This window comes from Lissotriton vulgaris, chromosome 5, assembly GCF_964263255.1.
Source record: "Lissotriton vulgaris chromosome 5, aLisVul1.2, whole genome shotgun sequence".
Classification (NCBI taxonomy): domain Eukaryota; kingdom Metazoa; phylum Chordata; class Amphibia; order Caudata; family Salamandridae; genus Lissotriton; species Lissotriton vulgaris.
In genome coordinates, this window is record NC_141693.1 from 1,342,517,080 (window position 1) to 1,342,544,781 (window position 27,702).

Here is a 27,702-nt window from a genome sequence, read left to right on the forward strand (position 1 = left end):
GCTGAAGTAGGGGTAGAAAAAACGCGGTCAGGAAAACGTGTTTCCCTGCATAAGTATAGGTGGACTGCATAACACAAAGAGACCGGGATTGGACCTCGTGGCTCACCCTCTACCCAGCGCCAAACGCACTCACCTTAAATCTTCCGAGTCCGAGTGTTGTAACCTACCCATGCCCGCCGAGCTCGAATAGATGTGTGAGCTCGGCGGCGGGGGTTATTTAAACAACACCGGACGACCTGTTTGATGCGTTTGGTCACCGCCCCCTGTTCAGGTCACGTGTGTGGAGCCGAGTGCGTGGCGGCCATATTGTAAAGGTGTAAATACAATGCGGTTGCCACTGCCCCGGGTTAGACCTCGTTTCGAAATGATAAACAGAGCCTCGGTCGCCTCGGACCTATGAATAGTAAAGGACACAGGAGGGAGTGGCGAACGAAGGGTGGGGGGGGGGGGGGGGGTTCAAATCGATATGTTTGTTAAACCCCTCTTTTTAAAGCAAAACCGGGCTTCTGTCTTATTATGGATGGCGGCCATGATGTAACGGGTCCCCGGGAATGCCGGAGCATCGGGATGCGGTTGACTATATAAAGTTATGCTGTCCTCAGGCGGCCATGGTTTAGGGGATATCCTAAATGTACCATACTATGTCAATGACAGAATCGGGTCTATGTGTGTAGTTCGACCCGGTGTCCACATGGTGGGGTGCCCATGTCAGTAGTCCAGTGGTGGCGCTGGCGGGGGAGGGGGTAGCCCATGAGTGGTCTTTGGTCTGTGTATCTGTCAGATCTCTTGGCACGGGAATGTGGCTAGTGGCTGAATCTCATGGGGGGATATTTGGAACATTGGAATTTATAATGAGTGCCAGGGAATGTCTTCGTTAAGCCCCTGTTTATCAGATGACAACCGATGCACCCATCTCTGTTCCTTGTTGAAGAGGACCTTTGTCGGGCAGTTGGGACTGGATTCCAAAACTATCCACTTCAAAGAATTCTCATCATGGTTAGCTTCCACATAATGTTTGCACATCTTAGTGTGGGTCTTTCTGCAGCGGAAATTGCTTCGATGTTCTATGATTCGAGTCTTAATGGGGCGGGTTGTCATCCCTATGTACTGTAGGCCACACGGGCATATTAGCAAGTATACACAGTGGGATGTGTTGCAATTAGTATGTTGCCTGAGTTCCCATTTGAAGGTCTCGGAGAGTTGTATGGTTTTGAGAGTCAGGGTGTATTTACAGACCCCACACATGCCACAAGGGTAGTGGCCCATCACGGGGGGTAAGTGCCATAAGGTTAGTTGGGTTTCTTTCCTCACATTTTTGGGCCTGGTGCTAATCAAGATATCTTTCAGATTTTGTGACCTTTTGAAAGCAAATCTGGGTACCTCTAGGGTCATGTCGCCTGTGTTAAGTATGCCCCAGTGATGTTTAATAGTGTTCCTGATTTTATTGGACAGGGGGGTGAAAGTAGTTACACAGGTGATCGGTTGGTTTTCAACAGGAACTCTCTCCTGCCGTTCCAGCAGGGCTTCTCGATTATTATTTCTGGCCCGTTTCCTTGCCTTGAGAACATCACTCTTGGGGTAGCCCCTGTCAAGAAGGTTCCTTGAGAGAAGTGCAGATTCCTTCTTGTAGTCTGCCACTGCGCTACAATTCCGCCTAATTCGTAAGAATTGGCCAAACGGTAGGTTGGTACGTAGGGCCTTGGGGTGGTGGCTCGTGTAGTGCAGGAGGCTGTTGCGATCTGTAGGTTTACGGTACATGGTGGTTTTTATGGAACCTGCTTCCAATCTGATAGTTAAGTCAAGGAAGGAGATTTCATGGGGTGAGGATGCCATGGTGAAGTGTAGGTGAGGGTTAAGTGTGTTGACCCAAACCAAAAAACCTTCGTGTGAGCTCGGTGGACCGCTCCACAGGATCAGGATGTCATCTATGAAGCGTTTCCACATTCTGATGTTATTAAGAAAGGGATTAGACTCATGGTGTATGTGAGTATCTTCAAATTTAGCCATGTACAAGCAGGCCACCGAAGGGGCAAAGGTACTGCCCATAGAGGTCCCCTGGGTCTGATGGTAGAACTTGCCTCTGTACTCAAAATAATTTTCCGTCAATGCTAATGTCGCGCATTCCATGATGAATGTCTGGGGAGTGTTGGAGCTCCACGGTTCTTGACCTAGTCTTTCCTCAATTACCTCTAGAGTGGCCCTCTGTGGGATGTTCGTGTAGAGGGCTTCGACGTCTAGGGTAATTAGGAGGTCAATCTCTCCTGTGTCTTGGACTGTATCCATTGATCACCCTTGGTCACGCCAGGAAAAAACTCTCCCCACCCCCTCTTCTTTCTCCAGGAACAGTGCAGCAAACCCCCCCTTTTTGATTTGAATCTCTAGTACTCAGTACGGACACTAAGCTGCTACTGGACCTTCCACTACCTTGAGTGGGTAAACAGTGTCCTCTCGCCTCCCCTTTTTTGAAACCTACTCGTGCACGGTGTCAACCGTGGGAGCTCTCATATGGTGGGTTAGTCTGTTCAAATCCCCCCAAAAATTTGAGCCCACACTTTTCCGGTGGCTCACACCCGGTCAATAGCCGAATCCGGCATTGGACCTACTCTCATCTCTCTCAAAGGGTTAGTTTCCAGTGTGAACTACCCTTTACTTTCCCTGCTCTTTCATTTCCTTACCTTCTGTGAAGGACCTCACCACACCGGGACCAGTCCTATCAGACCTCACCGCCATGGAGGGGCAGGGACTGAGCTTTGGTGAGGAGGAGGTCGGTGGTGAGGAGTGTGAGGTCGGTGGTGAGGAGGTCCACCGACCTCACACGAAGGTTTTTTGGTTTGGCTTAACACACTTAACCCTCACCTACACTTCACCATGGCATCCTCACCCCATGAAATCTCCTTCCTTGACTTAACTATCAGATTGGAAGCAGGTTCCATAAAAACCACCATGTACCGTAAACCTACAGATCGCAACAGCCTCCTGCACTACACGAGCCACAACCCCAAGGCCCTACGTACCAACCTACCGTTTGGCCAATTCTTACGAATTAGGCGGAATTGTAGCGCAGTGGCAGACTACAAGAAGGAATCTGCACTTCTCTCAAGGAACCTTCTTGACAGGGGCTACCCCAAGAGTGATGTTCTCAAGGCAAGGAAACGGGCCAGAAATAATAATCGAGAAGCCCTGCTGGAACGGCAGGAGAGAGTTCCTGTTGAAAACCAACCGATCACCTGTGTAACTACTTTCACCCCCCTGTCCAATAAAATCAGGAACACTATTAAACATCACTGGGGCATACTTAACACAGGCGACATGACCCTAGAGGTACCCAGATTTGCTTTCAAAAGGTCACAAAATCTGAAAGATATCTTGATTAGCACCAGGCCCAAAAATGTGAGGAAAGAAACCCAACTAACCTTATGGCACTTACCCCCCGTGATGGGCCACTACCCTTGTGGCATGTGTGGGGTCTGTAAATACACCCTGACTCTCAAAACCATACAACTCTCCGAGACCTTCAAATGGGAACTCAGGCAACATACTAATTGCAACACATCCCACTGTGTATACTTGCTAATATGCCCGTGTGGCCTACAGTACATAGGGATGACAACCCGCCCCATTAAGACTCGAATCATAGAACATCGAAGCAATTTCCGCTGCAGAAAGACCCACACTAAGATGTGCAAACATTATGTGGAAGCTAACCATGATGAGAATTCTTTGAAGTGGATAGTTTTGGAATCCAGTCCCAACTGCCCGACAAAGGTCCTCTTCAACAAGGAACAGAGATGGGTGCATCGGTTGTCATCTGATAAACAGGGGCTTAACGAAGACATTCCCTGGCACTCATTATAAATTCCAATGTTCCAAATATCCCCCCATGAGATTCAGCCACTAGCCACATTCCCGTGCCAAGAGATCTGACAGATACACAGACCAAAGACCACTCATGGGCTACCCCCTCCCCCGCCAGCGCCACCACTGGACTACTGACATGGGCACCCCACCATGTGGACACCGGGTCGAACTACACACATAGACCCGATTCTGTCATTGACATAGTATGGTACATTTAGGATATCCCCTAAACCATGGCCGCCTGAGGACAGCATAACTTTATATAGTCAACCGCATCCCGATGCTCCGGCATTCCCGGGGACCCGTTACATCATGGCCGCCATCCATAATAAGACAGAAGCCCGGTTTTGCTTTAAAAAGAGGGGTTTAACAAACATATCGATTTGACCCCCCCCCCCCCCCCCACCCTTCGTTCGCCACTCCCTCCTGTGTCCTTTACTATTCATAGGTCCGAGGCGACCGAGGCTCTGTTTATCATTTCGAAACGAGGTCTAACGCGGGGCAGTGGCAACCGCGTTGTATTTACACCTTTACAATATGGCCGCCATGCACTCGGCTCCACACACGTGACCTGAACAGGGGGCGGTGACCAAACGCATCGAACAGGTCGTCCGGTGTTGTTTAAATAACCCCCGCCGCCGAGCTCACACATCTATTCGAGCTCGGCGGGCATGGGTAGGTTACAACACTCGGACTCGGAAGATTTAAGGTGAGTGCGTTTGGCGCTGGGTAGAGGGTGAGCCACGAGGTCCAATCCCGGTCTCTTTGTGTTATGCAGTCCACCTATACTTATGCAGGGAAACACGTTTTCCTGACCGTGTTTTTTCTACCCCTACTTCAGCCACACCTTTAGGGCACAGCTCCTTAGTCCTGCCCTGCCGATCACTCATGTGGCCTCTTACATATGACCAGTAGGTGAGTAGTTTATCTTAAACGTGTTACTGCATATGTCTTGATCCGGGTCACAGTGAAAGTGTGCTGCTACGCCTATAATGTTGCCAGTTGGTGTTAGCCTAAGAGACCTGCCCAATACCTGACACGCAAAAGACCTGCCCAACACTTGACACACTACAGGCAGGCATTTATATTAAGACTGCTGTATTTTTAACCTAGAAGTTATACTTTAATGTTTTTAAACCATCACCCTCACTGATCACAGTCCCAGTCACAGTCTCAGTTATAGCGTGTGCTCTTCACCTTTATATTGCACACTCAATACACTTGGCATGCGGTGGATGTGTAATATCACCTTCAACACCACCAGCATGTAAGTAAATGTATAACATTTTTCTCCCTGGCATTGTTGTGACTTGCATTTTTGTTCAATTAATGTTTCCTTATCCTTTCTTTGTGTATAGGCATAGGAGGATCCACTAAGGTAACAATACAACACATATGATACTAGCTTGTTGTTGTTTTCACTTTGGTCCTGAAGAATCGCGGTTAAGATACCATTAGCGAGAAACATGTTGACCACATGCACTTCTAGTCTCCTCTAGGTTCACACAACATAACTAGTTGACACCTAGGATACTAGCCCCACCTTTTAACTGTAGCTAGGGGACCCCCAGAATAAAGTTGATTCCGGTACCCCTTGTTACATTTTAACCACCTGATCACAGGAACACACCATCCTGCCCACATACCCCCACTTCACCAAAAGGCAGTTGGAAAAAAGATCTCCGCCAAAGAGCCCCTCTCTGAGGTGTGCCCGTCGGGGATTGCACCGCCTCCCCGACGAGGAGCAACCGCCGATGATGAAGCATGACACTCTTCGGGGTGTGTGAGGCAAATACATCCAACATAATGGATGCCCCAGGGTACCATTGATCACCCTTGGTCACGCCAGAAAAAAACTCTCCCCACCCCCTCTTCTTTCTCCAGGAACAGTGCAGCAAACCCCCCCTTTTTGATTTGAATCTCTAGTACTCAGTACGAACACTAAGCTGCTACTGGACCTTCTACTACCTTGAGTGGTTAAACAGTGTCCTCTCGCCTCCCCTTTTTTGAAACCTGTATCAGAATTTGCACACTATGCAAATACTCGCCCATGCTAGTGATTATTCAAGTGCAAATTACTGGTCATCGCTGTAGGAGAGTGGGGTCTGCAATCCTATGGTCACCCCCGATTTTTGCTTTTTGCTTCACTGGTTTACGACTTTCCCTGGCTGTGGGCCTGCTAATCAGACCCACAGCCTAGCTGTGCTCTCTCTAAATTGACTCACATGCACCTTAGGTGCATTTACCAATTGGTACTGGGCCACCTTATCAGTCCCTGTACAGCATACCTTAGGTATCCAGGGCATAGGTGTACCCAGGGCCTACCAGGGGCTGCAGCATGTATTATGCCACCCCTGGCTGGCCACCCAAATCTGACACAACTGGCTGCACGACAGCTGGGGCAAGGTGGTGTAAACACCCTTTGCTTTAGATATAGTATTCCTATATCTAACCCTAAAATGGACACATATATTCCTATCAGTCACTCCTATGGCAGGCCTTAACAATCCCGAAGGCAGAGTGCTTGGAATTATGTTAGATGGTTGTGAGAAGTTGGCCCGATATGCAGCGTTCGCTATTCTAGCGACCACTATGTATCGTTCCAAACGACCCTTATGGTGATTGGTTGTAAGTCAACCTTAGACCAGCTATCCTAGTAGCGTGGATACGAGCAATCTTCGGGCTAAACTCTAGAGGGCGTGTTAAGCCAGCTGTAATACCATCACATACCCCTTGAACACCCAGTGAAAGGACACCACACAAGTGTTATGAAAATAAACAGTATATTTATTAAGAATCACAACAGCCCTGGACTCTTTATGAGGACAGGGTACTAAGCACAGAACACAAAGCTCTTAGGAAAATACTTCAAGTGCACAATTAAAACAAATGCCCGAGGGCACGGAAAGTTCTAATGGTCTCGGGCGGACCCGATAAGGCAAATCGGAAGCGAGGGACTCGGGACCCTAGAGTAAGGAGGCTATGCAGGCACCGAAATGCCGAAGTTACCTAGCCACGAGGGCTGCGGCTGCACAAGTCTTACAGGCGTCGGGGTCTTCGCTGACGAGCCAGGAGCCGGAAGAAAAGGAGTTGCTGGCCGGCGACCAGTGTTGAATAGTTCGTAGAGATCCAAGCCTGGATCAGAGATCGTTGATACCTGAAAGCAGAGGGGACCAAGTTCGTACTACTAGCCAGTAGTCAGAGGGTACCAGGAAGGCACCGGATGGCCGTCACCTCGACTAGGTGAGTGGGCGACGCTAGGCTCTGCAGTCTCACGGACCAGGAGGCGTTGTCGGCGACCAGGATGGAGGTGCGAGCTGTCCCATGAAGGTTGATGCTGTCGGCGTCGCTGGGCCCAGGATTGGGGCAACAAGCCTTGGCAGATTTCAGGGCCACATGGTGGGCCTAAAATGGCGTCTTGAGTGGACCAGGAGGGTCCGGGGTGCTTCTCTCAAAGATGGAAACAAAGGCCAGTCAGGAGCAACCAGACCAGCAGCGTTGGTTGTCGGATGTCGTCAAGGAAGGGCACAAGCCAGCGGCTAGTGACCAGACAACGTGCTGAGCAGCGAGCGGAAGGGCCCCACGCAAATCGTGGAGATGCTGGGAGACTGCACTTCGGTGCTGGAGCTGCTCAGGGTCGGGGCTTCTCGGACCCCAGAGCACTCACCAGAGAATTACTTCGATGGTCGTGCTGATTAAGAAAGCGTGCAGGTTTTGATGATGGCCGGTCCCTCGAGGTCTCGTCGCACCCACAGATCTCAGCTGAGCTGACGACGTGGGTAGAGGTCAGAGGTGCCAGGGAAGCCGGTTCTCGTCGAGCTGGGCCGTCGGATCCTTGAGGAAGGACTTGCAGCAAACCGCAGAGTTCTTAGATGGTGCCCGCTGATGCAGGGTGACTACTCCTTAGTCACAAGGGAGAAATCTTGAGAAGAGTCTCGAAGTCCTTTCGTAGAAAGTATTCTTGATTCAAAGATGATCTCATTTGGAAGGGTCCCCGCTCCGGCCTTTATCCTAAAGAAAGGGGTGGGTACATGACTAGGTCCTGCCCTAAGGGTGGGACCAGGAAGGGGGGTAGTTACACCCCTCTCCCCTGCCGGACTTTCCCCAGGTCAGGGGCCGCGCGCCCCTGGAACTGGTTCTAACCGGCAGATGCGTAGTGAGCACCGGGGTGCCACTCCGCAGTCACCTTCTCGCAAAGCCCTACCTACCCAGAATACACAAACCCTGTCTGGGACGGTGCGAACACCGCCCTTGACAGGAAACCCTTTGTCCAGGCTCTCCTCGCTGGAAGGACTCCCAGCAGCAGGAGGTCAGACTCGTGTCTGTGGTGGCAGCATCCATTTTGTGGAGCTGAGGCTTTAGTTAACTTTAACCGGGGTTCACAGTTACGTACATGTCGTGTCCCTCTAGAAGGGCGGAAGGCTAACCTCGTCGCCAGAATTGGTGAGGGGGTAGCATCCCGATTCGTATGACACCTTACTCGACATGTCTTGATAACGCTATACCGAAGTTACCGATATGATACGCGTTATCATGGAACAGCCATTGGGTCGTGGTTCCGCAAGCTGCAACCGGGCTCGGCTCGTGCCAGAGCCCAATTCACACGGGTCCATGCACTCTGCCTTCAGGATTGTCAAGGCCTGCCATAGGAGTGACTGATAGGAACCCGGGTGTCCATTGTGAGGTTAGATATAGGGATACTATACCTAAAGCAACGAGCGTGTACGCTACGTTGCCCCAGCTGTCGTGCAGCCAGTTGTGTCAGATTTAGATGGCCAGCCAGGGGTGGCATAATACATGCTTCAGCCCCTGGTAGGCCCTGGGTACACCTATGCCCTGAGTTACAGGGTCTGACAAGGTGGCCCAGTTCCAATTGGAAATGTACCTAGGGTACATGGAATCCAGTTTAGAGAGAGAGCAGTAGGCCTGGGGTCCTGATTTGCAGGGTCCCAGGTCAACTAAGTCGGAAAACCAGTAAAACACCAGGCAAAAAGTCGGGGGTAACCATAGTCAGGTATCTACCTTCCTACACAACCCCCCCCCCAAACGAAAGGAGATAAGGCTATCCTTGACCAGGTAAGCCTATATTGCCTGAGTGGCCATATGAGGTGGTACATGCACTGGCATGGTTACCCCCTGTATCATGGTCCACTAAGCAACCCCTCACCCTAAGGGTATCCGAGGGTCTCCACCATAGGGAATCACTACCTGTGGTGTGCTTTGGCAAAGTAAAAGGCTGGTGTGGGAATGGAGTACTGAAGTGAGACTCCGCTACGGTTGGGCTCAACTTCCTCCAATCACTATCCACCATATGCGCCTTTCTTTCCCGTACTGAGTTGCTATGAGCTCTCAGGGTCAACCTCTGGCTACCTAAAGCTGGAGGTTGAGTCCCTCTGTTTGGCTTACTGTAGGGACAGGTCAGGTTTGGGGTTTTTAGGCCCCAGGTTTGGCTGTGCCCAGCAGTGTCCAGCTGTGGGAGTTCCCTAACTAAGTTTAAGGGGGATCCCTCAGGAGTTTGTTTTATTTTCACTTGGCTAGGGCTACTAGCTTCAGTGATCCTAATCTGCTGATTGGGAAATTCTTTTGGACAGGGGGCCCTTTGGGGTCCACCACTGGCCTCCCTGACCTCTACAGCCCTGGGCTGACTGACGCAGGGTAGAGAGGGGCAGGTTACCTGCTCCAGACCGGGTCCCACCTGGGAAGGTTCCACTGTCATCAGGGGCTCTGCCAGGCTAGGCCTGACTACCTCTGGGGCAGTTCCTTCACCAGGGGTAGAGTCAGTTCCCTGAGGAGGCTGGCTCTCACCTAGTGTCTGGGAGGGGGAAGACTTTTTTTCCTCCTCAATGCTCTCTGTCTGAGTGGAGTGATCCATAGTTTCAGGCTTCACAACACTGTTATCTGTCTGAGTTTGAGCTGTGGCCATCACAACTCCACCAACCTTTTCAGGAAGGGACTCAGTTTGGGTTTGGGCTGTGACCATCACAGCCTTGCCAACCTGTTCAGGAAAGGCATCTTTCTGGGATAGGGCTGTGACTGGCACAGCCCTACTGACCTGTTCGGGGAGGACTTCTGGGACGGGGGCTGTAGCTATCACTGCCCCACTACCCTTACCATGGAGGTTTACCATTTTAAAATGGGTTTCTTGCTCTACCTCAGCCCAGGCTGAGGTCTCTAAATCATTCCCCAGTAGGCAATCTACAGGCAAGTTTGGTGACACTGCCACTCTCTTGTGACCAGTGACACCTCCCCAGCTGAGATTTACCACTGCTATGGGATGATCTCTCTGCACTCCATCAATGTTCACTACCTGGTATGTGGCACCAGGCATAAGTTGCATTGAGGAGACTAGACTCTCAGCCACCATGGTGATGCTAGCCCCTGTGTCTCTGTAGGCGTCGACTTTTGAACCATTGATGAGGGGCTCCTGTCTGTACCTGCCCAAAGTGTTGGGACAGGCTGTGAAGTTGGCAAACCCCATGCCAGTCTCACAGACAAGAGTATCTAAGTCCGGGGACCTGGTTAGGCCAGAGTCCCCAGGTACTCCCAAAGAAAATGCACCCAGATTCTTGGGGGCACTCCCACCACCTGGGGGATTACTACTAGTAGTAACAGGAGGCTGGGAAGCTTTATTTGGGGGTATGTTCTCCTTATTGTTGTTGGCCTTGGGACAACTGCTGTCAGTTTTGTAATGGCCCACCTGTTTGCAGGTGTGACAATAAGGTTTCTTTTGGGTTTTGGGAGAAGTTGGGGACCCACCCTTTTCAGAGGAATTTTGGGGCCCTGTGGTTTGATCGGAAGATTTATTCCCACCCTTCTCTTGAGGCTTGGTCGATTCCTTCTTTTGGTCACCACCCTGGTTCTTAGGCCTGACCCTGGTTCTGACCCATTTGTCCGCCCTCTTACCCAATTCTTGTGGAGAGGTCAGATCAGAGTCTACCAGGTGCTGGTGTAATAACTGGTTCTGACAATTAATTAAGATTTGCTCTCTCATAATTAGATTGTACAATCCTTTAAAATCAGTAACCTTACTTCCCAGTAGCCAGCCTTCAAAAGCCTTAGTGGCACAATCGACAAAGTCAGACCAGTCCTGAGACTGAGTTTTCTGGGTATCCCTGAACAGCAACCTGTACTGCTCAGTGGTTAAGCCGAACCCATCAATCAGTGTGTTCTTCAGGACCTGGTAATTGTTAGCATCCTCGACCCTTGTGGTGAGGAGCTTATCTCTACCTTTACCTTCAAAGGAGAGCCACAAGATAGCTGCCCACTGACTCTGGGGGACGCACTGTACAGTGCAGGCCCGCTCCAAAGCAGTAATCCATTTGTGGATGTCGTCCCCTTGCTTAAAGGGGGGCACTATCTTATTCAGGTGCTTAGTGTCTAAACTCCTGGGTTCCCGTGGGGGAATGCTGCCACCAGTGGGAATTGTCCCACTCAACTCTTGCTCTCGAGCAAAGGCGAGTCTCTCTTTGGCTAGGGCAAGTTCTTCCCTTTCGATCCGCAGTTTGACTTCCCGCTCCTTTGCTTCGTACACTCTTCTCTGAGGTGATGTCATCCCTCTTCGAGCAGAGCCTCGAGAGCCATTGGTTCGAACAGATCTGTTAGAGCCTCTCGACAGAGACCTAACTCGCCCGTTCCCAATGTTAAGCTGGCCCGAGAGAGGCCCCAGGGGTCTCCTAGTACCAATCTCGTGCCGGCTTAAGTTGTCCTGAGTTAGCTGACTAACTATGACTGGACCTTTGTCTGCCTCGACCCCAGATGTCGCTGGTTCCTCGTCCTCCTCTTCGCCCTCGGCGGAGAGATGGATAAGGTCAGGGTCACCTCGGGTTCCCTCGAGGGGAGGCATCTCTTTTTTCGGGATGAGAAGGGTCGGTGTTACCCGCCCTCTTAGCATCATAAGTCTCCAAGAGACCAATCAGAAACGGAATGGTAGGGTTTGCACCCTGTTTTAGCTTTCGAGATGTACAGATCTGTCGCATCTCGTGAAAGCTAAGCGCAGCATATCTGGAGGTGACCTGTGGAAGGTCGACTGACACGAGGGGAGACTCAGAGTTTCCGCCTTTGTCTGACATGCTGCTTCTAGTGTGGTGTAAGTGATGCACCTACCTACACTATATGTTTGCCTACTGATCCCTTGCTAAGAGTTGTAGCCAAGGTGTGCTAAGCCTTGAGGAGCTACAACAGCTGGTTCAGTAGAACTCAGAGTATTCTAAGCTAAGTTATATGTACCTGGAGTACTTATGCGATCTTTCACAAGATATTCTTAGGATACGCGTGGTAAAACAACAGCAAGCTCAAATCCCAACCGCTGCTCACCAATGTGAGAAGTTGGCCCGATATGCAGCGTTCGCTATTCTAGCGACCACTATGTATCGTTCCAAACGACCCTTATGGTGATTGGTTGTAAGTCAACCTTAGACCAGCTATCCTAGTAGCGTGGATACGAGCAGTCTTCGGGCTAAACTCTAGAGGGCGTGTTAAGCCAGCTGTAATACCATCACATACCCCTTGAACACCCAGTGAAAGGACACCACACAAGTGTTATGAAAATAAACAGTATATTTATTAAGAATCACAACAGCCCTGGACTCTTTATGAGGACAGGGTACTAAGCACAGAACACAAAGCTCTTAGGAAAATACTTCAAGTGCACAATTAAAACAAATGCCCGAGGGCACGGAAAGTTCTAATGGACTCGGGCGGACCCGATAAGGCAAGTCGGAAGCGAGGGACTCGGGACCCTAGAGTAAGGAGGCTATGCAGGCACCGAAATGCTGAAGTTACCTAGCCACGAGGGCTGCGGCTGCACAAGTCTTACAGGCGTCGGGGTCTTCGCTGACGAGCCAGGAGCCGGAAGAAAAGGAGTTGCTGGCCGGCGACCAGTGTTGAATAGTTCGTAGAGATCCAAGCCTGGATCAGAGATCGTTGATACCTGAAAGCAGAGGGGACCAAGTTCGTACTACTAGCCAGTAGTCAGAGGGTACCAGGAAGGCACCAGATGGTCGTCACCTCGACTAGGTGAGTGGGCGACGCTAGGCTCTGCAGTCTCACGGACCAGGAGGCGTTGTCGGCGACCAGGATGGAGGTGCGAGCTGTCCCACGAAGGTTGATGCTGTCGGCGTCGCTGCGCCCAGGATCCGGGCAACAAGCCTTGGCAGATTTCAGGGCCACGTGGTGGGCCTAAAATGGCGTCTTGAGTGGACCAGGAGGGTCCGGGGTGCTTCTCTCAAAGATGGAAGCAAAGGCCAGTCTGGAGCAACCAGACCAGCAACGTTGGTTGTCGGATGTCGTCAAGGAAGGGCACAAGCCAGCGGCTAGTGACCAGACAACGTGCTAAGCAGCGAGCGGAAGGGCCCCACGCAGATCGTGGAGATGCTGGGAGACTGCACTTAGGTGCTGGAGCTGCTCAGGGTCTGGGCTTCTCGGACCCCAGAGCACTCACCAGAGAATTACTTCGATGGTCGTGCTGATTAAGAAAGCGTGCAGGTTTTGATGATGGCCGGTCCCTCGAGGTCTCGTCGCACCCACAGATCTCAGCTGAGCTGACGACGTGGGTAGAGGTCAGAGGTGCCAGGGAAGCCGGTTCTCGTCGAGCTGGGCCGTCGGATCCTTGAGGAAGGACTTGCAGCAAACCGCAGAGTTCTTAGATGGTGCCCGCTGATGCAGGGTGACTACTCCTTAGTCACAAGGGAGAAATCTTGAGAAGAGTCTCGAAGTCCTTTCGTAGAAAGTATTCTTGATTCAAAGATGATCTCATTTGGAAGGGTCCCCGCTCCGGCCTTTATCCTAAAGAAAGGGGTGGGTACATGACTAGGTCCTGCCCTAAGGGTGGGACCAGGAAGGGGGGTAGTTACACCCCTCTCCCCTGCCGGACTTTCCCCAGGTCAGGGGCCGTGCGCCCCTGGAACTGGTTCTAACCGGCAGATGCGTAGTGAGCACCGGGGTGCCACTCCGCAGTCACCTTCTCGCAAAGCCCTACCTACCCAGAATACACAAACCCTGTCTGGGACGGTGCGAACACCGCCCTTGACAGGAAACCCTTTGTCCAGGCTCTCCTCGCTGGAAGGACTCCCAGCAGCAGGAGGTCAGACTTGTGTCTGTGGTGGCAGCATCCATTTTGTGGAGCTGAGGCTTTAGTTAACTTTAACCGGGGTTCACAGTTACGTACATGTCGTGTCCCTCCTGAAGGGCGGAAGGCTAACCTCGTCGCCAGAATTGGTGAGGGGGTAGCATCCCGATTCGTATGACACCTTACTCGACATGTCTTGATAACGCTATACCGAAGTTACCGATATGATACGCGTTATCATGGAACAGCCATTGGGTCTTGGTTCCGCAAGCTGCAACCGGGCTCGGCTCGTGCCAGAGCCCAATTCACACGGGTCCATGCACTCGGCCTTCAGGATTGTCAAGGCCTGCCATAGGAGTGACTGATAGGAACCCGGGTGTCCATTGTGAGGTTAGATATAGGAATACTATATCTAAAGCAAAGGGTGTTTACACCACCTTGCCCCAGCTGTCGTGCAGCCAGTTGTGTCAGATTTAGATGGCCAGCCAGGGGTGGCATAATACATGCTTCAGCCCCGGGTAGGCCCTGGGTACACCGATGCCCTGAGTTACAGGGTCTGACAAGGTGGCACAGTTCCAATTGGAAATGTACCTAGGGTACATGGAATCCAGTTTAGAGAGAGAGCAGTAGGCCTGGGGTCCTGATTTGCAGGGTCCCAGGTCAACTAAGTCGGAAAACCAGTAAAACACCAGGCAAAAAGTCGGGGGTAACCATAGTCAGGTATCTACCTTCCTACAATGGTGCTCTGGCATGAGATGAGCCCCCTATTTTTGCTTTTTGCTTCACTGGTTTAAGACTTTCCCGGGCTGTGGGCCTGCTAATCAGACCCACAGCCTAGCTGTTCTCTCTCTAAATTGACTCACATGTACCTTAGGTGCATTTACCAATTGGTACTGGGCCACCTTATCAGTCCCTGTACAGCATACCTTAGGTATCCAGGGCATAGGTGTACCCAGGGTCTACCAGGGGCTGCAGCATGTATTATGCCACCCCTGGCTGGCCACCCAAATCTGACACAACTGGCTGCACGACAGCTGGGGCAAGGTGGTGTAAACACCCTTTGCTTTAGATATAGTATTCCTATATCTAACCCTAAAATGGACATATATATTCCTATAAGTCACTCCTATGGCAGGCCTTAACAATCCTGAAGGCAGAGTGCTTGGAATTATGTGAGATGGTGCTCTGGCATGAGCTGAGCCCATTTGCAGCTTGCGGAACCAAGTCCTAATAGCTGTTCCATGATAACGCATACCATATACTCTTAAGTGCATTATAATCCTCGCGGTTATTTGCTAACTTTGGTATCGCTTTATCAAAACATGTCAAGTAAGGTGTCATACGAATTGGAATACTAACCCCTCGCCAATTCTGGCGACGGGGTTAGCATTCCACCCTTCTAGAGGGACACGACATGTATGTAACTGTGAACCCCGGTTAAAGTTAACTCGAGCCTCAGCATCACAAAATGGATGCTGCAACCACAGACACAAGTCTGACCTCCTGCTGCTGGGAGTCCTTCCAGCGAGGAGAGCTTGGACAAAGGGTTTCCTGTCCGGGGCGGTGCTAGCACCATCCCAGACAGTGTTTTGTGTATCCCAGGTAGGCAGGGCTGAGAGGAAGGTGACTGCAAGTGGCACCCCGGTGCTCACTGTGCATATGCCGGCTCAAACCAGTTCCAGGGGCACACCAGCCCCTGAGATGGGGAAAGTCCGGACAAAGGGAGAGGGGTGTAACCACCCCCCTCCTGGTCCCACCCATGGGCAGGACCTAGTCGCGTGCCAGCCCCTTTTCTTAGGATAAAGGTAGGAGCGGGCCCCCTTCCCAAATTAGATAATTCTGAATCTTGAACTACTTTCCACGAAAGGAACTCTTGATACTTTCTGAAGACTCTCCCTTGTGGCTAAGGAGTAGCCACCCTGCACCCGCAGGCACCATCTAAGCATCGCGGTTTGCTGTAAGTCCATCCTCCGGATCAAGACTGCCCAGCTTGACGAGACCCGGATTCCCTGGCATCTCTGACCTCTACCTGCATAATCAGCCCAGCTGAGATTCGTGGGTGTGACGAGACCTGAGGGACCGGCCATCTTCTGAAACTGCACGACGCTTAACCAGCACGACCACCGAGGGAGCCTCGAGTGAGTGCTTTGGGATTTGAGAAGCCCTAACCCTGAGCAGCTCCAGCACGGAAGTCCAGCCCCCCAGCATCCACGAGATCTGCGCGGGGCCCTTCTGCTCTTTGCTGCTCACCGCGTTGTCCGGTCACTTGCCAGTGGGCTAGTGGCCTTCCTGACGACGTACCACGACGATTTCACCGCTGGTCTGGTTGTCCAGACTGGCCCTTGCTCCCTTCCAACGGAGGAGCACCCCGGACCCTCCTGGTCCACTCCAGACGCCATCTTGACTCCATCGCGTGGGCTTGCCTTTGCCAAGGTTTGTTGCCCCCATCTTGGGTCCAGCATCGCCGACAGCAGAGACCTGCGTGGGACAGCTCACACCTCCAGCCTGGTCGCCGACAACGCCTCCTAGCCCGTGTGACTGCAGAGTCCAGCGTCGCCCACTGACCTGGTCGAGGCGACTTCATCCGGTGCCATCCTGGTGCCCACCCAATCCCTGGCTAGTGATTAAGAACTGAGTCCCCTCTGCTTTCAGGTCGTCTCCATCACCGATCCAGGCTTGGATCACACCGAACCTCTTCACTGGTCGCCTGCCAGCAACTTCTTCTTTCAGGCTCCATAGGCTACAACGAGGATTCCCGACGTCTTTTGAACCCTATGCAGCCGCAGCCCCTGGGCTAGGTAACGCGAGCATTTCGGTGCTCCAACGTAGGTTCACTATCTAAGTGTCTAGATCCTTTTTCGTTTTTAGTCTACCTAGTCGGATTCGTCCGGAAACAGTGACTTTAGAAATACTAGCCTCCATAGACTTTGTCCCGCATCCCGCGTGAGAGTGCATACTCTGCACTTGATCTCCCTAGGCCTCCTGCTCCTAACCTTAGGGTTCAGTAGTGTAGTCCTAGCGATCCTGAAGCCTCTGGATCTTGTTACTTACCTGCTAGTATTTCGCATTCCACTTTTAGTGTATATGGTTTTTCGTGCCCCTCGGGCATTTGTGTAAATTGTGCAACTTGAAGTATTTTCATAAGAGTTTTATATTGTGCTTAGCTCCCTGACTCATAAAGAGATCAGGGTAGACTTGTTATAAATAAATATCCTTTATTTTCATAACAACTTGTGTGGTGTCCTTTCACTTGGTGTTCAAGGGGTATATGTGACGGTAAAACAGCTGGCTTAACACGCCCTCTAGAGTTTAGCCTGAAGACTGCTTTTGTCCACGCTACTAGGATAGCTGGCCTATAAGGTTGACTTACAACCAATCATCAATAAGGGTCGTTTGGTATGATACACAGTGATCACTAGAATAGTGAGCACTATATATCAGGCCAACTTCTCACAATCGCTTGAACCATAATAACAAGAAACGATCTCTCTGCTTCAATGCATTCCTCTAGGGGTAGATTCAATTTTTCATTGCAAACTGATTTCTAATGCCGTATAATGCTGTGCAAAATAAGCTATTTCTAAAGTGCTATATACCGTGCAAAATATGCAGTACAAGTTTAAAGTGCTAAATGTGCAAAAGTACTACTTTTGGCCAACTTGGCCGCTTAAAGTGCAAGTGCTAAAACATTATTAAAATACCATCATAAAAGCATTATCTCAAAAAGTTGTTTATATATATATATATATATATATATATACAGCAACAGCAGTATTTCAGGGCTCCGCATTCCATCGACCCAGAAAGACCACACAAACCCAAAACGTAAATGAAGGCACAGGGTTTATTAAAGTCTAGTCCAACAAAATCTGAGGTGTTTCGGGCATCCGCCCTTGCTCACAGACAGTCAGTTAGTGCGACATTCACATTTAAATACCCAGAGCTTCACAGTTTTTTTAGGTGTGTCAATTAACATTTTTTTCATTAGCATTTTTTTCTTTTTTTCAAACACTACCCCATGTGATCATGGAAAGGAAGGACATACTCCATTGTGAGCACTACAAAGTCTGTTTTCCAAACATAAATGTTAACAGTTAATCCCTACTACACATTAGATGGTTAAAATCCATAATATATAAAAATGAGTTTGTTAAAATCCATTATTTATAACAATATATTCAATGGCCAATAAATGCGACAAAGTAAAATACAATGTAAACGCAAATAAAATGATTGCTTATAATGCAAGCAGACTCAAGCGAAGAGAACCTTGTTGACATACATTCAAAAAGAAACTGAATAGTTCATTTAAATAAAACCCATACATTGTGCAAACTACGCAATCATGTGCAAATTTGCAAGTAAACATCCTCATAAAGTGCAAATGCAATGTGCAATTTATTTTGTCAGCATTATAAAGTGGCAAAGTGCCATTCTGTGCAAAAATTGCATAAATGTAAACAATTGGATAAAATCCAATATGAATGGGTTCTATGTCTCTTTTTGTATAACAAGGCAATCTGAAACCGAATGCTCGAAATGCAAGAAGGCCAACAATGTAATTAAACCAAAAAAGATGGATCTGTAGTAGAGAAACCACTGTAGATGAATTCTGACGTGGTTATAAGTAAGGAAAACAGGAAATGACAAGTAGTCCCGTGTGGCTATGTCCAAATCAAGTAAAAAAGTGTATCCCCCAAAAAATTTTAACAGGTGGAAAAAAGGTATATGGTAACACCCATGAAGCAATTTATGATAGGGAAAATGAGAAAGTAAAAAAGTGTGTATATGAAATTCTGTGTACAAAGATATACCAAAACCAATGATATTACTGACAGATGTTATTATGCGGTAAGTAGAAAAACAGGCAACAAAGGTTTATAGAAAAACGTGCAAATCTTCTGTGTTGTTGAGCCCATTTGGAAATCTGCTGTCTAATTCCAAAATAAACTGGGACTCAAGTCTCCTCAGCATCCTATCTCTGTCCCCACCCCTCGCAGGTTTGTCTACAGAGGCGATGACAAAGTATGATAGGCATTGCAAATCATTTTTATGATTGCTTTTAAAATGCCTGGCCACCGGATATGATGGATCGTTGTTTACGATGGCACGGAGATGTTGAAGGATCCTGACATGCACGGGTTGTCGCGTACTGCCGACATACCTAAGTCCACATGTGCATGTCAGGGCGTATATGGCAAACTCAGTTTTACAAGTGAACTGGCCCCTGATGTTAATTGGGTCAGCACTGAACGGTGTGTAATACTGAGTAGTAGATTTACCAAATTTGCACGCCCTGCAGGAAGTGCAGCGTTTGAAACCAAAACGAGATTTCATCCACTCTTGTTTCTTCCTAAGTTCAGGAAAATCATGACAGATATGTGATCTTAAGGAAGGGCCCTTCCGAAAGGTCACAATTGGACCATCAGGCAGTCTAGGTTTTAACACCTGATCAGTAAGCAAGACTGGCCACCTTTGTGACATGATAGATTTTATTAGTCTTGCTTGCCTGCTATAGGCAGTTATGAGTCTTGGTGCTTCAGTACTATTCTCAAGGACACTGACAGATCTAGTGTTCTGCGTTTGGTCTAGCAAAGATTCGCGAGTTCTATTGTTCGCTTTCTGCAAATCCACTTTGAGAGTAGATTCACGGTAGCCCCTTTGTCTGAATCTCTCCAAGGCTTCTTTAGTGCAGACCTCAAGATCAGATTCTGTGCTGCATATTCTTTTGATCCTGAGTAACTCGCCTAGGGGGATATTTTCCACTACATGTCTAGGGTGGGCACTGCTGGCATGAAGAATACTGTTGCCAGCAGTGCTTTTTCTATGCAGTTTAGTTGCTAGGTGTCCGTTATGTACAAATATTTTAACATCCAAAAACTCAGCCTCACAGTCACTGATAGATTTAGTGAATCTTAGATTTTCCTGGTTGGTATTGAGGCTAGTCACAAAGTCATCAGCACTAACAACATCTCCACGCCACAAAACAAAAACATCGTCTATATAACGAATCCACAACAAAACATGTTCATCAAAAATAAACGCATGTTGCTGCCTGAGGACCTGTTCCTCCCACCAGCCTACGTGTAAACACGCATAGCTGAGGCATACAACGTCTTGGCATTCGTGGAAAAAGACGAGGCGAACCCTTGAATAGTGCGGTATAGTTTATTGAAACCTAAACACCACACCGAACATGACGCGTTTCAGCCCTAGGAGGGCCTTGATCACATGACAGATATATATATATATCTATATCTCGCGGACCCTGGTGGAATTTGGGACACGCCGCTACAGAAATAACCGTTATAGGCATAATTAAATTCCTACCACTGTACCTCAAAGATATCCAAGGAATATCATCTGGGGACCATAATCCTGTGTTTTTTTTTGCCTATTTCAAATTTCTTATCTGGAATGTGGTCTTATCAAAAATAATGTAAGTCCTCAGTGTTAATAAGTCCATTAGGGAACTTACTATCTAGCTCCAAAATTATGCGGGACTCCATCTGCCTTAATTTCCTTTCCCTGTCGCCTCATCTGTGCAATTTGGAAACCGCAGCCACCACAAAATATTTCAAACAGTTTAGATTATTGTTGTGCATCTACTTGAAATGGTGAGCCACCGGATAGGTTGTGTCAATATTCACAATAGCTCGTAAGTGCTGCAGAATTCGGACATGCACCTGCAGCTTGGTACTTCCCACACACCTTAAGCCACAGGTTCATGACAGAATATACACCGCATACTCCATTCTACAGTTGAATTTACACTGAATGGCAACTCTATCTGGGCTAAATGGAGGAGTGTAAAGGGTTGTGTTCTCCCTGAATCTGCAAGCTCTACAGAAAGAGTATTTGGTGAAGCCTAGTTTGGATTGCAGCCACATGGTAGCTTTGGACAATTCAGGGCTGCTCTTCACAATCTGAGTTCGCATTGAGGGGCCTTTTCTATATGTCATAACAGGTTGAGCAGGGGCCCTCGGAGCCAACAAGCCATCTGTCAACAAAATGGGCCACTTACGCTTGACTATGGATCAAATCTTTCTTTCTTGTTTATTGTAGGTGGTGCTAAGTCTGGGGGCATTATTTGCATCAACCACATTTTCTTTCGTGCTAAGATTTTAAAAAAAGAGATTCCCTCCTTTTACTTACTGCCTCATTTAAAATGTTGTCATTGTATCTTCTCTTTCTGAATCTGCATAACGCTTCTTCTGTGTACACATTAAGATATTCTTGTGTGCTGCAGATTCTTTTTAAACGCAAAAGTTCCCCTTAAGGAATATTTGTATTCAAATGCATTGGATGCGCACTGCTGGCATGGAGTATTACATTTCCAGCCATGGCTTTCTTATGTAAGGTGGTTGCTTACCTTCCTTCTTTTACATACACTTTTACATCTAAAAACTCAATAGTTTCCTTGTTGATATGTGAGGTAAACTTCAAATTGGGAGAATTGTCATTAATACGATTGATAAAATCACAAGCACGTTTTTCATCCCCCCTCCATACAAAAAAAACCAACATCCATATATCTCAACCAGTATAAAACATGGTCGGTATATTCATCCAAAAGTATAGGTTTAAGAACCTGCTCCTCCCACCAACCTACATGCAAGCATGCATAGCTGGGGGAGAAGCAGGCTCCCATCGCCACACCTCTTTTTGCACATAGAGGTCAAGTTCAAGTTCAAGTTCAGTAATTTGTATAGCGCACTACTCACCCAGAGGGTCTCAAGGCGCTTGAGGGGGGTTGGGTGCATTACTTATCATTGCCAAAGGTGAAAAATGATTATGCAAACACCATGAGATAAACTTTAAAAGCATTTTGTTATGGTTGTAGCATTCAATCGGCCTAGTATTTAAAAATTGCTGTACTGCATTTAATCCTGTGTGGTGCTCTATGCTTGTGTCCAGAGATTCAATATCTGATGTAATAAACATCAAATCCTTCGCCCATTGAATGTCTTGTACTTTCTTTAAGAAATCCCCTGTGTCCTTAACATATGTGGGAAGCTGTTTCACGAAGTCCTGTAAAAAATGATCTATATATTGTGTTGCCTTTTCCCCCACAGTGCCGATGGCTGATACAATTGTTCTCCCCGGAATGGGAGTAATGTTCTTTTGGACTTTGGGGGTGAAATAAAGTCTTGGCAAGACTGGGTGTTCCACATGCAGAAATTTGTATTCTTCTAAGGAAATGATTCCTTCTCGCTTCCATTCCAGAAACATCTTTTTTAAATTATCTTTGGCCAAATTGTATTGTTTTCTATTTGTTTTCTCAAAACACATGGAATCATCTAGGTGCCTATATATATATATTACCATAAAGGTGTTCATATCTGGTGTTTTGCTTGCACTGGCATGATTCTGGTAATTCTTAAAATTTTACAACACTCACTAATGATATCTGACGCCTCAATGTCTAAGAATGTTTAAACCTATCTGCATCCATCCATGCACTTGTTTACTCATTCATCTGCCCACATACCGATTATGCAGACATTCACCCATCATTCTATGCACCCTCTCAGTCATCCATGCATCCACGTATTCACCCATCCAAGAGTTAACTCATTCTCACATTCACCCAAACACTAAACCACACACACGAACTTGCTAATGAATAAAAAAGCACTTTGACCTTAAAAGTACCCACATCTACGAGCTTTGCCAATGCTTGTTGTGATTATTGAACATGGTCTTTGGGTACTACAAATGTGTAATGCTGAGAAGGGTAGGTATGAACAGTATATTAAGAGATGCGCATTGGTTTAAACAAGCATACTAATATTAAAAGTGCATCACAAAATTTCAATACCAACCTCTTGCTGCAGATCATCATAGCATTTGTCTTTTTTCTCAAATTGCTTCTTTAAACCATTCAGCTGAAAAGAATGTAATGCAAATTAGACATATTAAACAGTAGCATATAAAATGTTGTTAATTAGAGAAATACAGATATGAATCATATGCAAGAAAGAAATAGGCCTATAGGAGCATACTTTTCTTTTCCAAAATGTTTTTTATTGAAATACGATTGATTACAGTGCAGCATAGTATTGTAATACGTAACCTCAATATATCCCCAGTATTTCTTGTGTTTTTTCCTCTTTTAATTTCTCCCCCCGATCCTCCCCCCCCCACACACACACAATTCAAAAGAAACCCAGCACTGTCAGGATTGTTGTATGTACTTTTTGGGCTTGGACTCCAACCATTGCCTATCATTTTTTCAAATTGCTTGTCTTTTAAAATTCCTGGCTTGCCAGTGGGTAATTCCTCTTCCTGGTCCCTCTTTTTTGGAAATTGTTCATCCCCTAGAGCATTGACCCATGACTTGTTGGCTACCACTTTTTTCTATTTCACTACAGGATCAGGAACTTTCTTTTAAATTCATAACAGCTGTTTACATACATGAACGCTCACTCCATCTCCGTGGGCTGCAGCTGCCTCCCCTCCCTCCTGCTTGTTTACTTTAGCCGCTCACATATGCGAACAGTTGCTCCCACGCTTGATCCCTCTCCTCAGGCTGCTGCTGCCTCCTGCTTGTTTCACATCTGTTTAACATTGTTAAGGCATTAGATTCTGTCACGTCTGTTAACCATTATTTTACTTTAATTTGAAAAGTTTTATAAAGCTCGAACATGACCCTTGTGGGTATCAGAGCACTGTACACAGTGGCAGAAGCATGCATGAACTCAGAACAGTTGAGGTCAACATTGTAAAACAACAAGGAGTAAACAATCAAAGTCAGATACCGGGTAGAAGGCCCTACTAGTTCAGTTTCTCATTAGTGCAAAATATTTCCCGTTACATTCAGTGAAACAATTGTATATATTGGCTCGTCACAGTATAGTAGAGTAAATGACAAATCTGTAATCGGTCAAAGGAGTATTCTTCTATTTTAGTTCTGAAAGGGCCCTAGAGTAAAATAACAGTTTAACAACCAATCAAAAATACGTAGCGAAAGATACGTTGGGAAAAAAGTAAAATCTGTCAACAAGGGGACTAGAGAAAGAGTACATTATGATGCAGTTCAAGTCCACTCCGAAAAACCATTTGGCCTGTTTCTTGAAATAATTTACAAAAAGGGGGTGGTGATGAACAGAGTGTCTGAGTTAAACAGACCACTCTTACCCAGTCCAAAGATCAGGGCTTGATCCACCCCTTGTTGTAAATATGTTTCTTGAAATAGGCAGTGGGAGGATTGGTTCTCATCTCCGTAGGAAGAGTGTTCCAAATTCTAGGTGCAAGGCCGGAGAAAGCACGTTTGGAAGTACTTTTCTTTTTGAATTTAGGAGGTTTCAAGAGGAGTGTGGACTTACTTCTTAAGTTTCGACTGGATCCAGAAAGAACAAGCTAGTTCGCCAGATAGGCCGGAGTGTTGAAATACAGGGCTTTATGTGTGAGGCAAGCTATTTTGAAACGGATCCTGGCTTCAATAGACAACCAGTTGAGCTGCAAAAGGTCAGGTGTGATGCGATTATGTTTTTTGGAGGCTGTGATGAGCTGGGCCGATACATTGAGCGTGGTCCTGAGAGGGGCCAAGCTTGCTTTAGGAAGCCCTGCAAGAGTCACCAGGCTATATTTCAGTTGTGATATCACCAGGGATTGTACTGCAGGCTGTAAGACTTCTGGCAGAAGGAAAGGCTTGAGCCTCCTAATTGTGTTAAGATGAAAGTTAGCACCCTTAATGGTGGTGCTGATGTGAGTTTGCATATTAAGGTATTTGTCCAAGGTAATGCCCAATGATTTAGCGGAATCAACCACGTGAGGGGTGCAGTTAGGGGCTGTGAGTTGCTTTAGCCATTTGGGTATCGTGCAGAGTAGTTGTGTGGGGCAATCAGCAGGAATTCAGTTTTGAGGGTATTCAATAAAAGATGGTTCTGGGCTAACCATTGTTGAGTTTGCGAGAGAGCCTCATTGAAGGTTTCAATGTCCTCCAGAGAGGAAATCTACAGGTACAGTTGTGTGTCGTCTGCGTACATGTGGTAATGAATTTTAGAATTGTTCAGAATGACGGTAAGATGCTCCATATAGAGGTTAACGGACGTGGGTGAGAGTGCAGATCCTTGCGGAACTCCAATCCTGACCGCAGTACTAGATGCGAGGGACTGGTTGAGTTTAATCCTTTAAGTGTGGTTATGTAAGAAAGAGGCAAACCACTTTAGGACCGGCCTGAGAGACCCATCCTAAGTTGAAGAAGATTACTCAAGTTTTCATGTTTGATGGTATTGAATGCACAAGACAGGTCCAGAAGGATCAGAAGACCGGAAACATTTTGATTTAGGGATTTCAAAGCATCATCCACAATGTGAGTAAGAGCAGTTTTGGTACTATGCCCTGCTCTGAAACCGGATTGATAAAGGTCAAGTAGTTGAAATTTCTCTATATGGTTGTATAGCAGCTTGTGGACACATTTCTTGAGGAGTTTGGCTAGTGTCATGATGTTGGTGATCGGTCGGAAATTGTTAGGATCAGATAGATCCGAGTTGGGCTTCTCAGGGATGAGAGTTACTTGCCCAATTTTGGAGACAATCAGGGTTGCTCCCTTGCAGGAGCGATTCATGAATGATCCTCGACCAAAGTGGTAGAATAGCTGAGTTGAGATCTTTAAAAAATGTTGCCGGCAGAGGATCATTGAAGTGGTTGGCCGGTTTAAGAGTTGTCATAGCATTTAGTAGTTCTGTGCAATCTGGCAGGATAAAGGAATTCCAAGAGGCATAATTTTTGGGAGAACAACCCAAAGGTAGGGAGAGTGCAGAGGGAACCCCGAGCTCCCCTGATGATGTGGAGAAAATTAAAGGTGGCACCCTGGTAGTGTTAGGTTGCAACTCTTGTTTAATTTTCTTTGTTTTTTCAGAGAAGTGCACTGTGAAGTCCTCCCGCTAGGAAGCGGCGTCAAGCGATTGGACGTGTGGTTTGATTACTGTTTGATGATTTCAAATTGTATCTTGGGTCTATTTTTAGCACCGTCCAGCTGCTCCCTAAAATGGTCCGTTTTAGCAATGCAGATTTTTGTTGTTGTATGTACTTCTTATTTTCCTAAGTTGATAGAGACTAGTAGTGGAAGGCTCATTTCTCCAAAGCCTCTCTGAAAACCTAAGTTTACGACGTTCGTCATTTAGGGTACCTTTAAACCAAGGTTTGGATTGTTTGAGAGGGATCCTATTAAGTTGTTTTGGCGCAATGGTGTCAAAGATATTTGTGACAGTGCTAATGTAGTGCTCAGAAAGATCATCAAGGTTGGTCATGTCAGGGGCCGGCTGAAGTCTATTCATAGTGATGGAAGTGAGATCATTAATGTTGATGTCTCTCATGTTGTGAGACAATTGTTTAACTTTATAAGGTTGTCCCTTTCTCCATGTGGTCTTTTCCAGAATGTGGAAGGTGATTTGATGATGATCCTGACAGTCACAATGTAGGATGTTACCATATTGCTTAAACTCACTTGTCAGGACCGCACATGCGTGAATCGCACTGTCCACAGAGACCATGTTGGGTTTGGCTGTAACCATGGTTATTTGGAGGAACCAGTAGGGTGGTTCTCATTCCTCAACTTACACAGCTTGCTTCAGCACATGAAACCCCAATTAACAAAGCCCACGAGAGGTATAGTGTCTGAAGGGTGTAAGGAGTATGAAGATTGGCCGCATGCATTGCGCGTGAGCTTGTAGATAGCATGGTTGGCAGTTCAGTCCAGGAAGGGAGTGCATTTATAAGGCTGATACTGATCATGGACAAACTGCACAGGCTCAAGCAGTTCGATGCATTTCCAAAGACTTTGGAGGATCTCCTGCTTGTATACTTTACTACTGTTTAACATTGTCTGATATTGCAACTTTTGTGTCAGCGTGTTGTGCTCTGAGGCACAGAAGTTTGAGGTCATACTACTTAGTTGACATAATTTTTTATCAGCATTAATTTTTTGTCTGTTGTGATGGGTACTACGGAAAAGTCGGGGGAAGTTTGTTGATGCATATTTTTTAACATTATACTAAGTCAAACGCTGGATTTCCCTAGACATGGCTAGCTAGTTACATAGTAGCAAGATTGTATTTGTTAACAGAAATATGCCACGCCCATTGCAGCTTTACCACCAGACAAAATGACTAATGACTAATATGCTATTTTCATTAAGAACAACCCCCTGCTCTAGTTCAGATCAGTTCAGAATAACTTTATTAGGTAGATAATACACAATAAAAGCAAAAAAGGCATTCAAATATAAGGAAACATACAGTAAAATTCATCCATATTTGATCCAAATTAAAATAGTATCTTGAACAAAAACAAGTATTAAAAATCTGTATACGTAATGCGGGTAAAGTGCATAGTGCCTTTCATTTCAAAGCATCAGCCCATGAAATAGCTAGAAGCCTCATATACTTTAATTAAAGTGCATAGTACCACATGATCGTACAGCAAAGCAAAGAAAGCGAGTTACTGCAGTGCAAGTTTCCTCATCTGGAAGGCATTGGAGGAAAAGGTAAGCTGGGGCACAATGTCTTAAACTTCTAGATCTCAAAAGTGGAGCTGAATTTTTTTTTGTGTATAATACATAAAATTTACAAAACAAAAGAAAATGAACCATTGACTGAGTGACATCATTATTGCATGGGCATACAATTGCATCTAAATTGGGCTGATAAATTAGAGGAAAACAGAGTAGATATTTTACTGTGTCGGCTCTAAACCTAAATAGCAGAGAGCGCTCCCAAATCCTTCTGGGTGTCCACAAATAACTATCTGATATAACCTTCACATTTAGGAAC

The 27,702-nt window shown here is 47.1% G+C and overlaps 2 protein-coding genes across 2 annotated transcripts in view; both read right to left on the reverse strand.

The window, feature by feature from the left end:
* SYCP1 (synaptonemal complex protein 1) overlaps positions 1–27,702 on the reverse strand; it is a 5,090,281-nt gene that overhangs the window by 2,489,234 nt on the left and 2,573,345 nt on the right. The window contains exon 24 of the mRNA XM_086919665.1: positions 22,750–22,812. Within this exon, the coding sequence (XP_086775791.1) occupies positions 22,750–22,812 (63 nt within the window). The remainder of the gene's footprint in view (positions 1–22,749; positions 22,813–27,702) is intronic.
* LOC147712573 (uncharacterized) overlaps positions 25,095–27,702 on the reverse strand; it is a 52,064-nt gene continuing 49,456 nt past the window's right edge. Inside the window, exon 2 of the mRNA XM_086919278.1 lies at positions 25,095–25,538. Within this exon, the coding sequence (XP_086775404.1) occupies positions 25,095–25,538 (444 nt within the window). The remainder of the gene's footprint in view (positions 25,539–27,702) is intronic.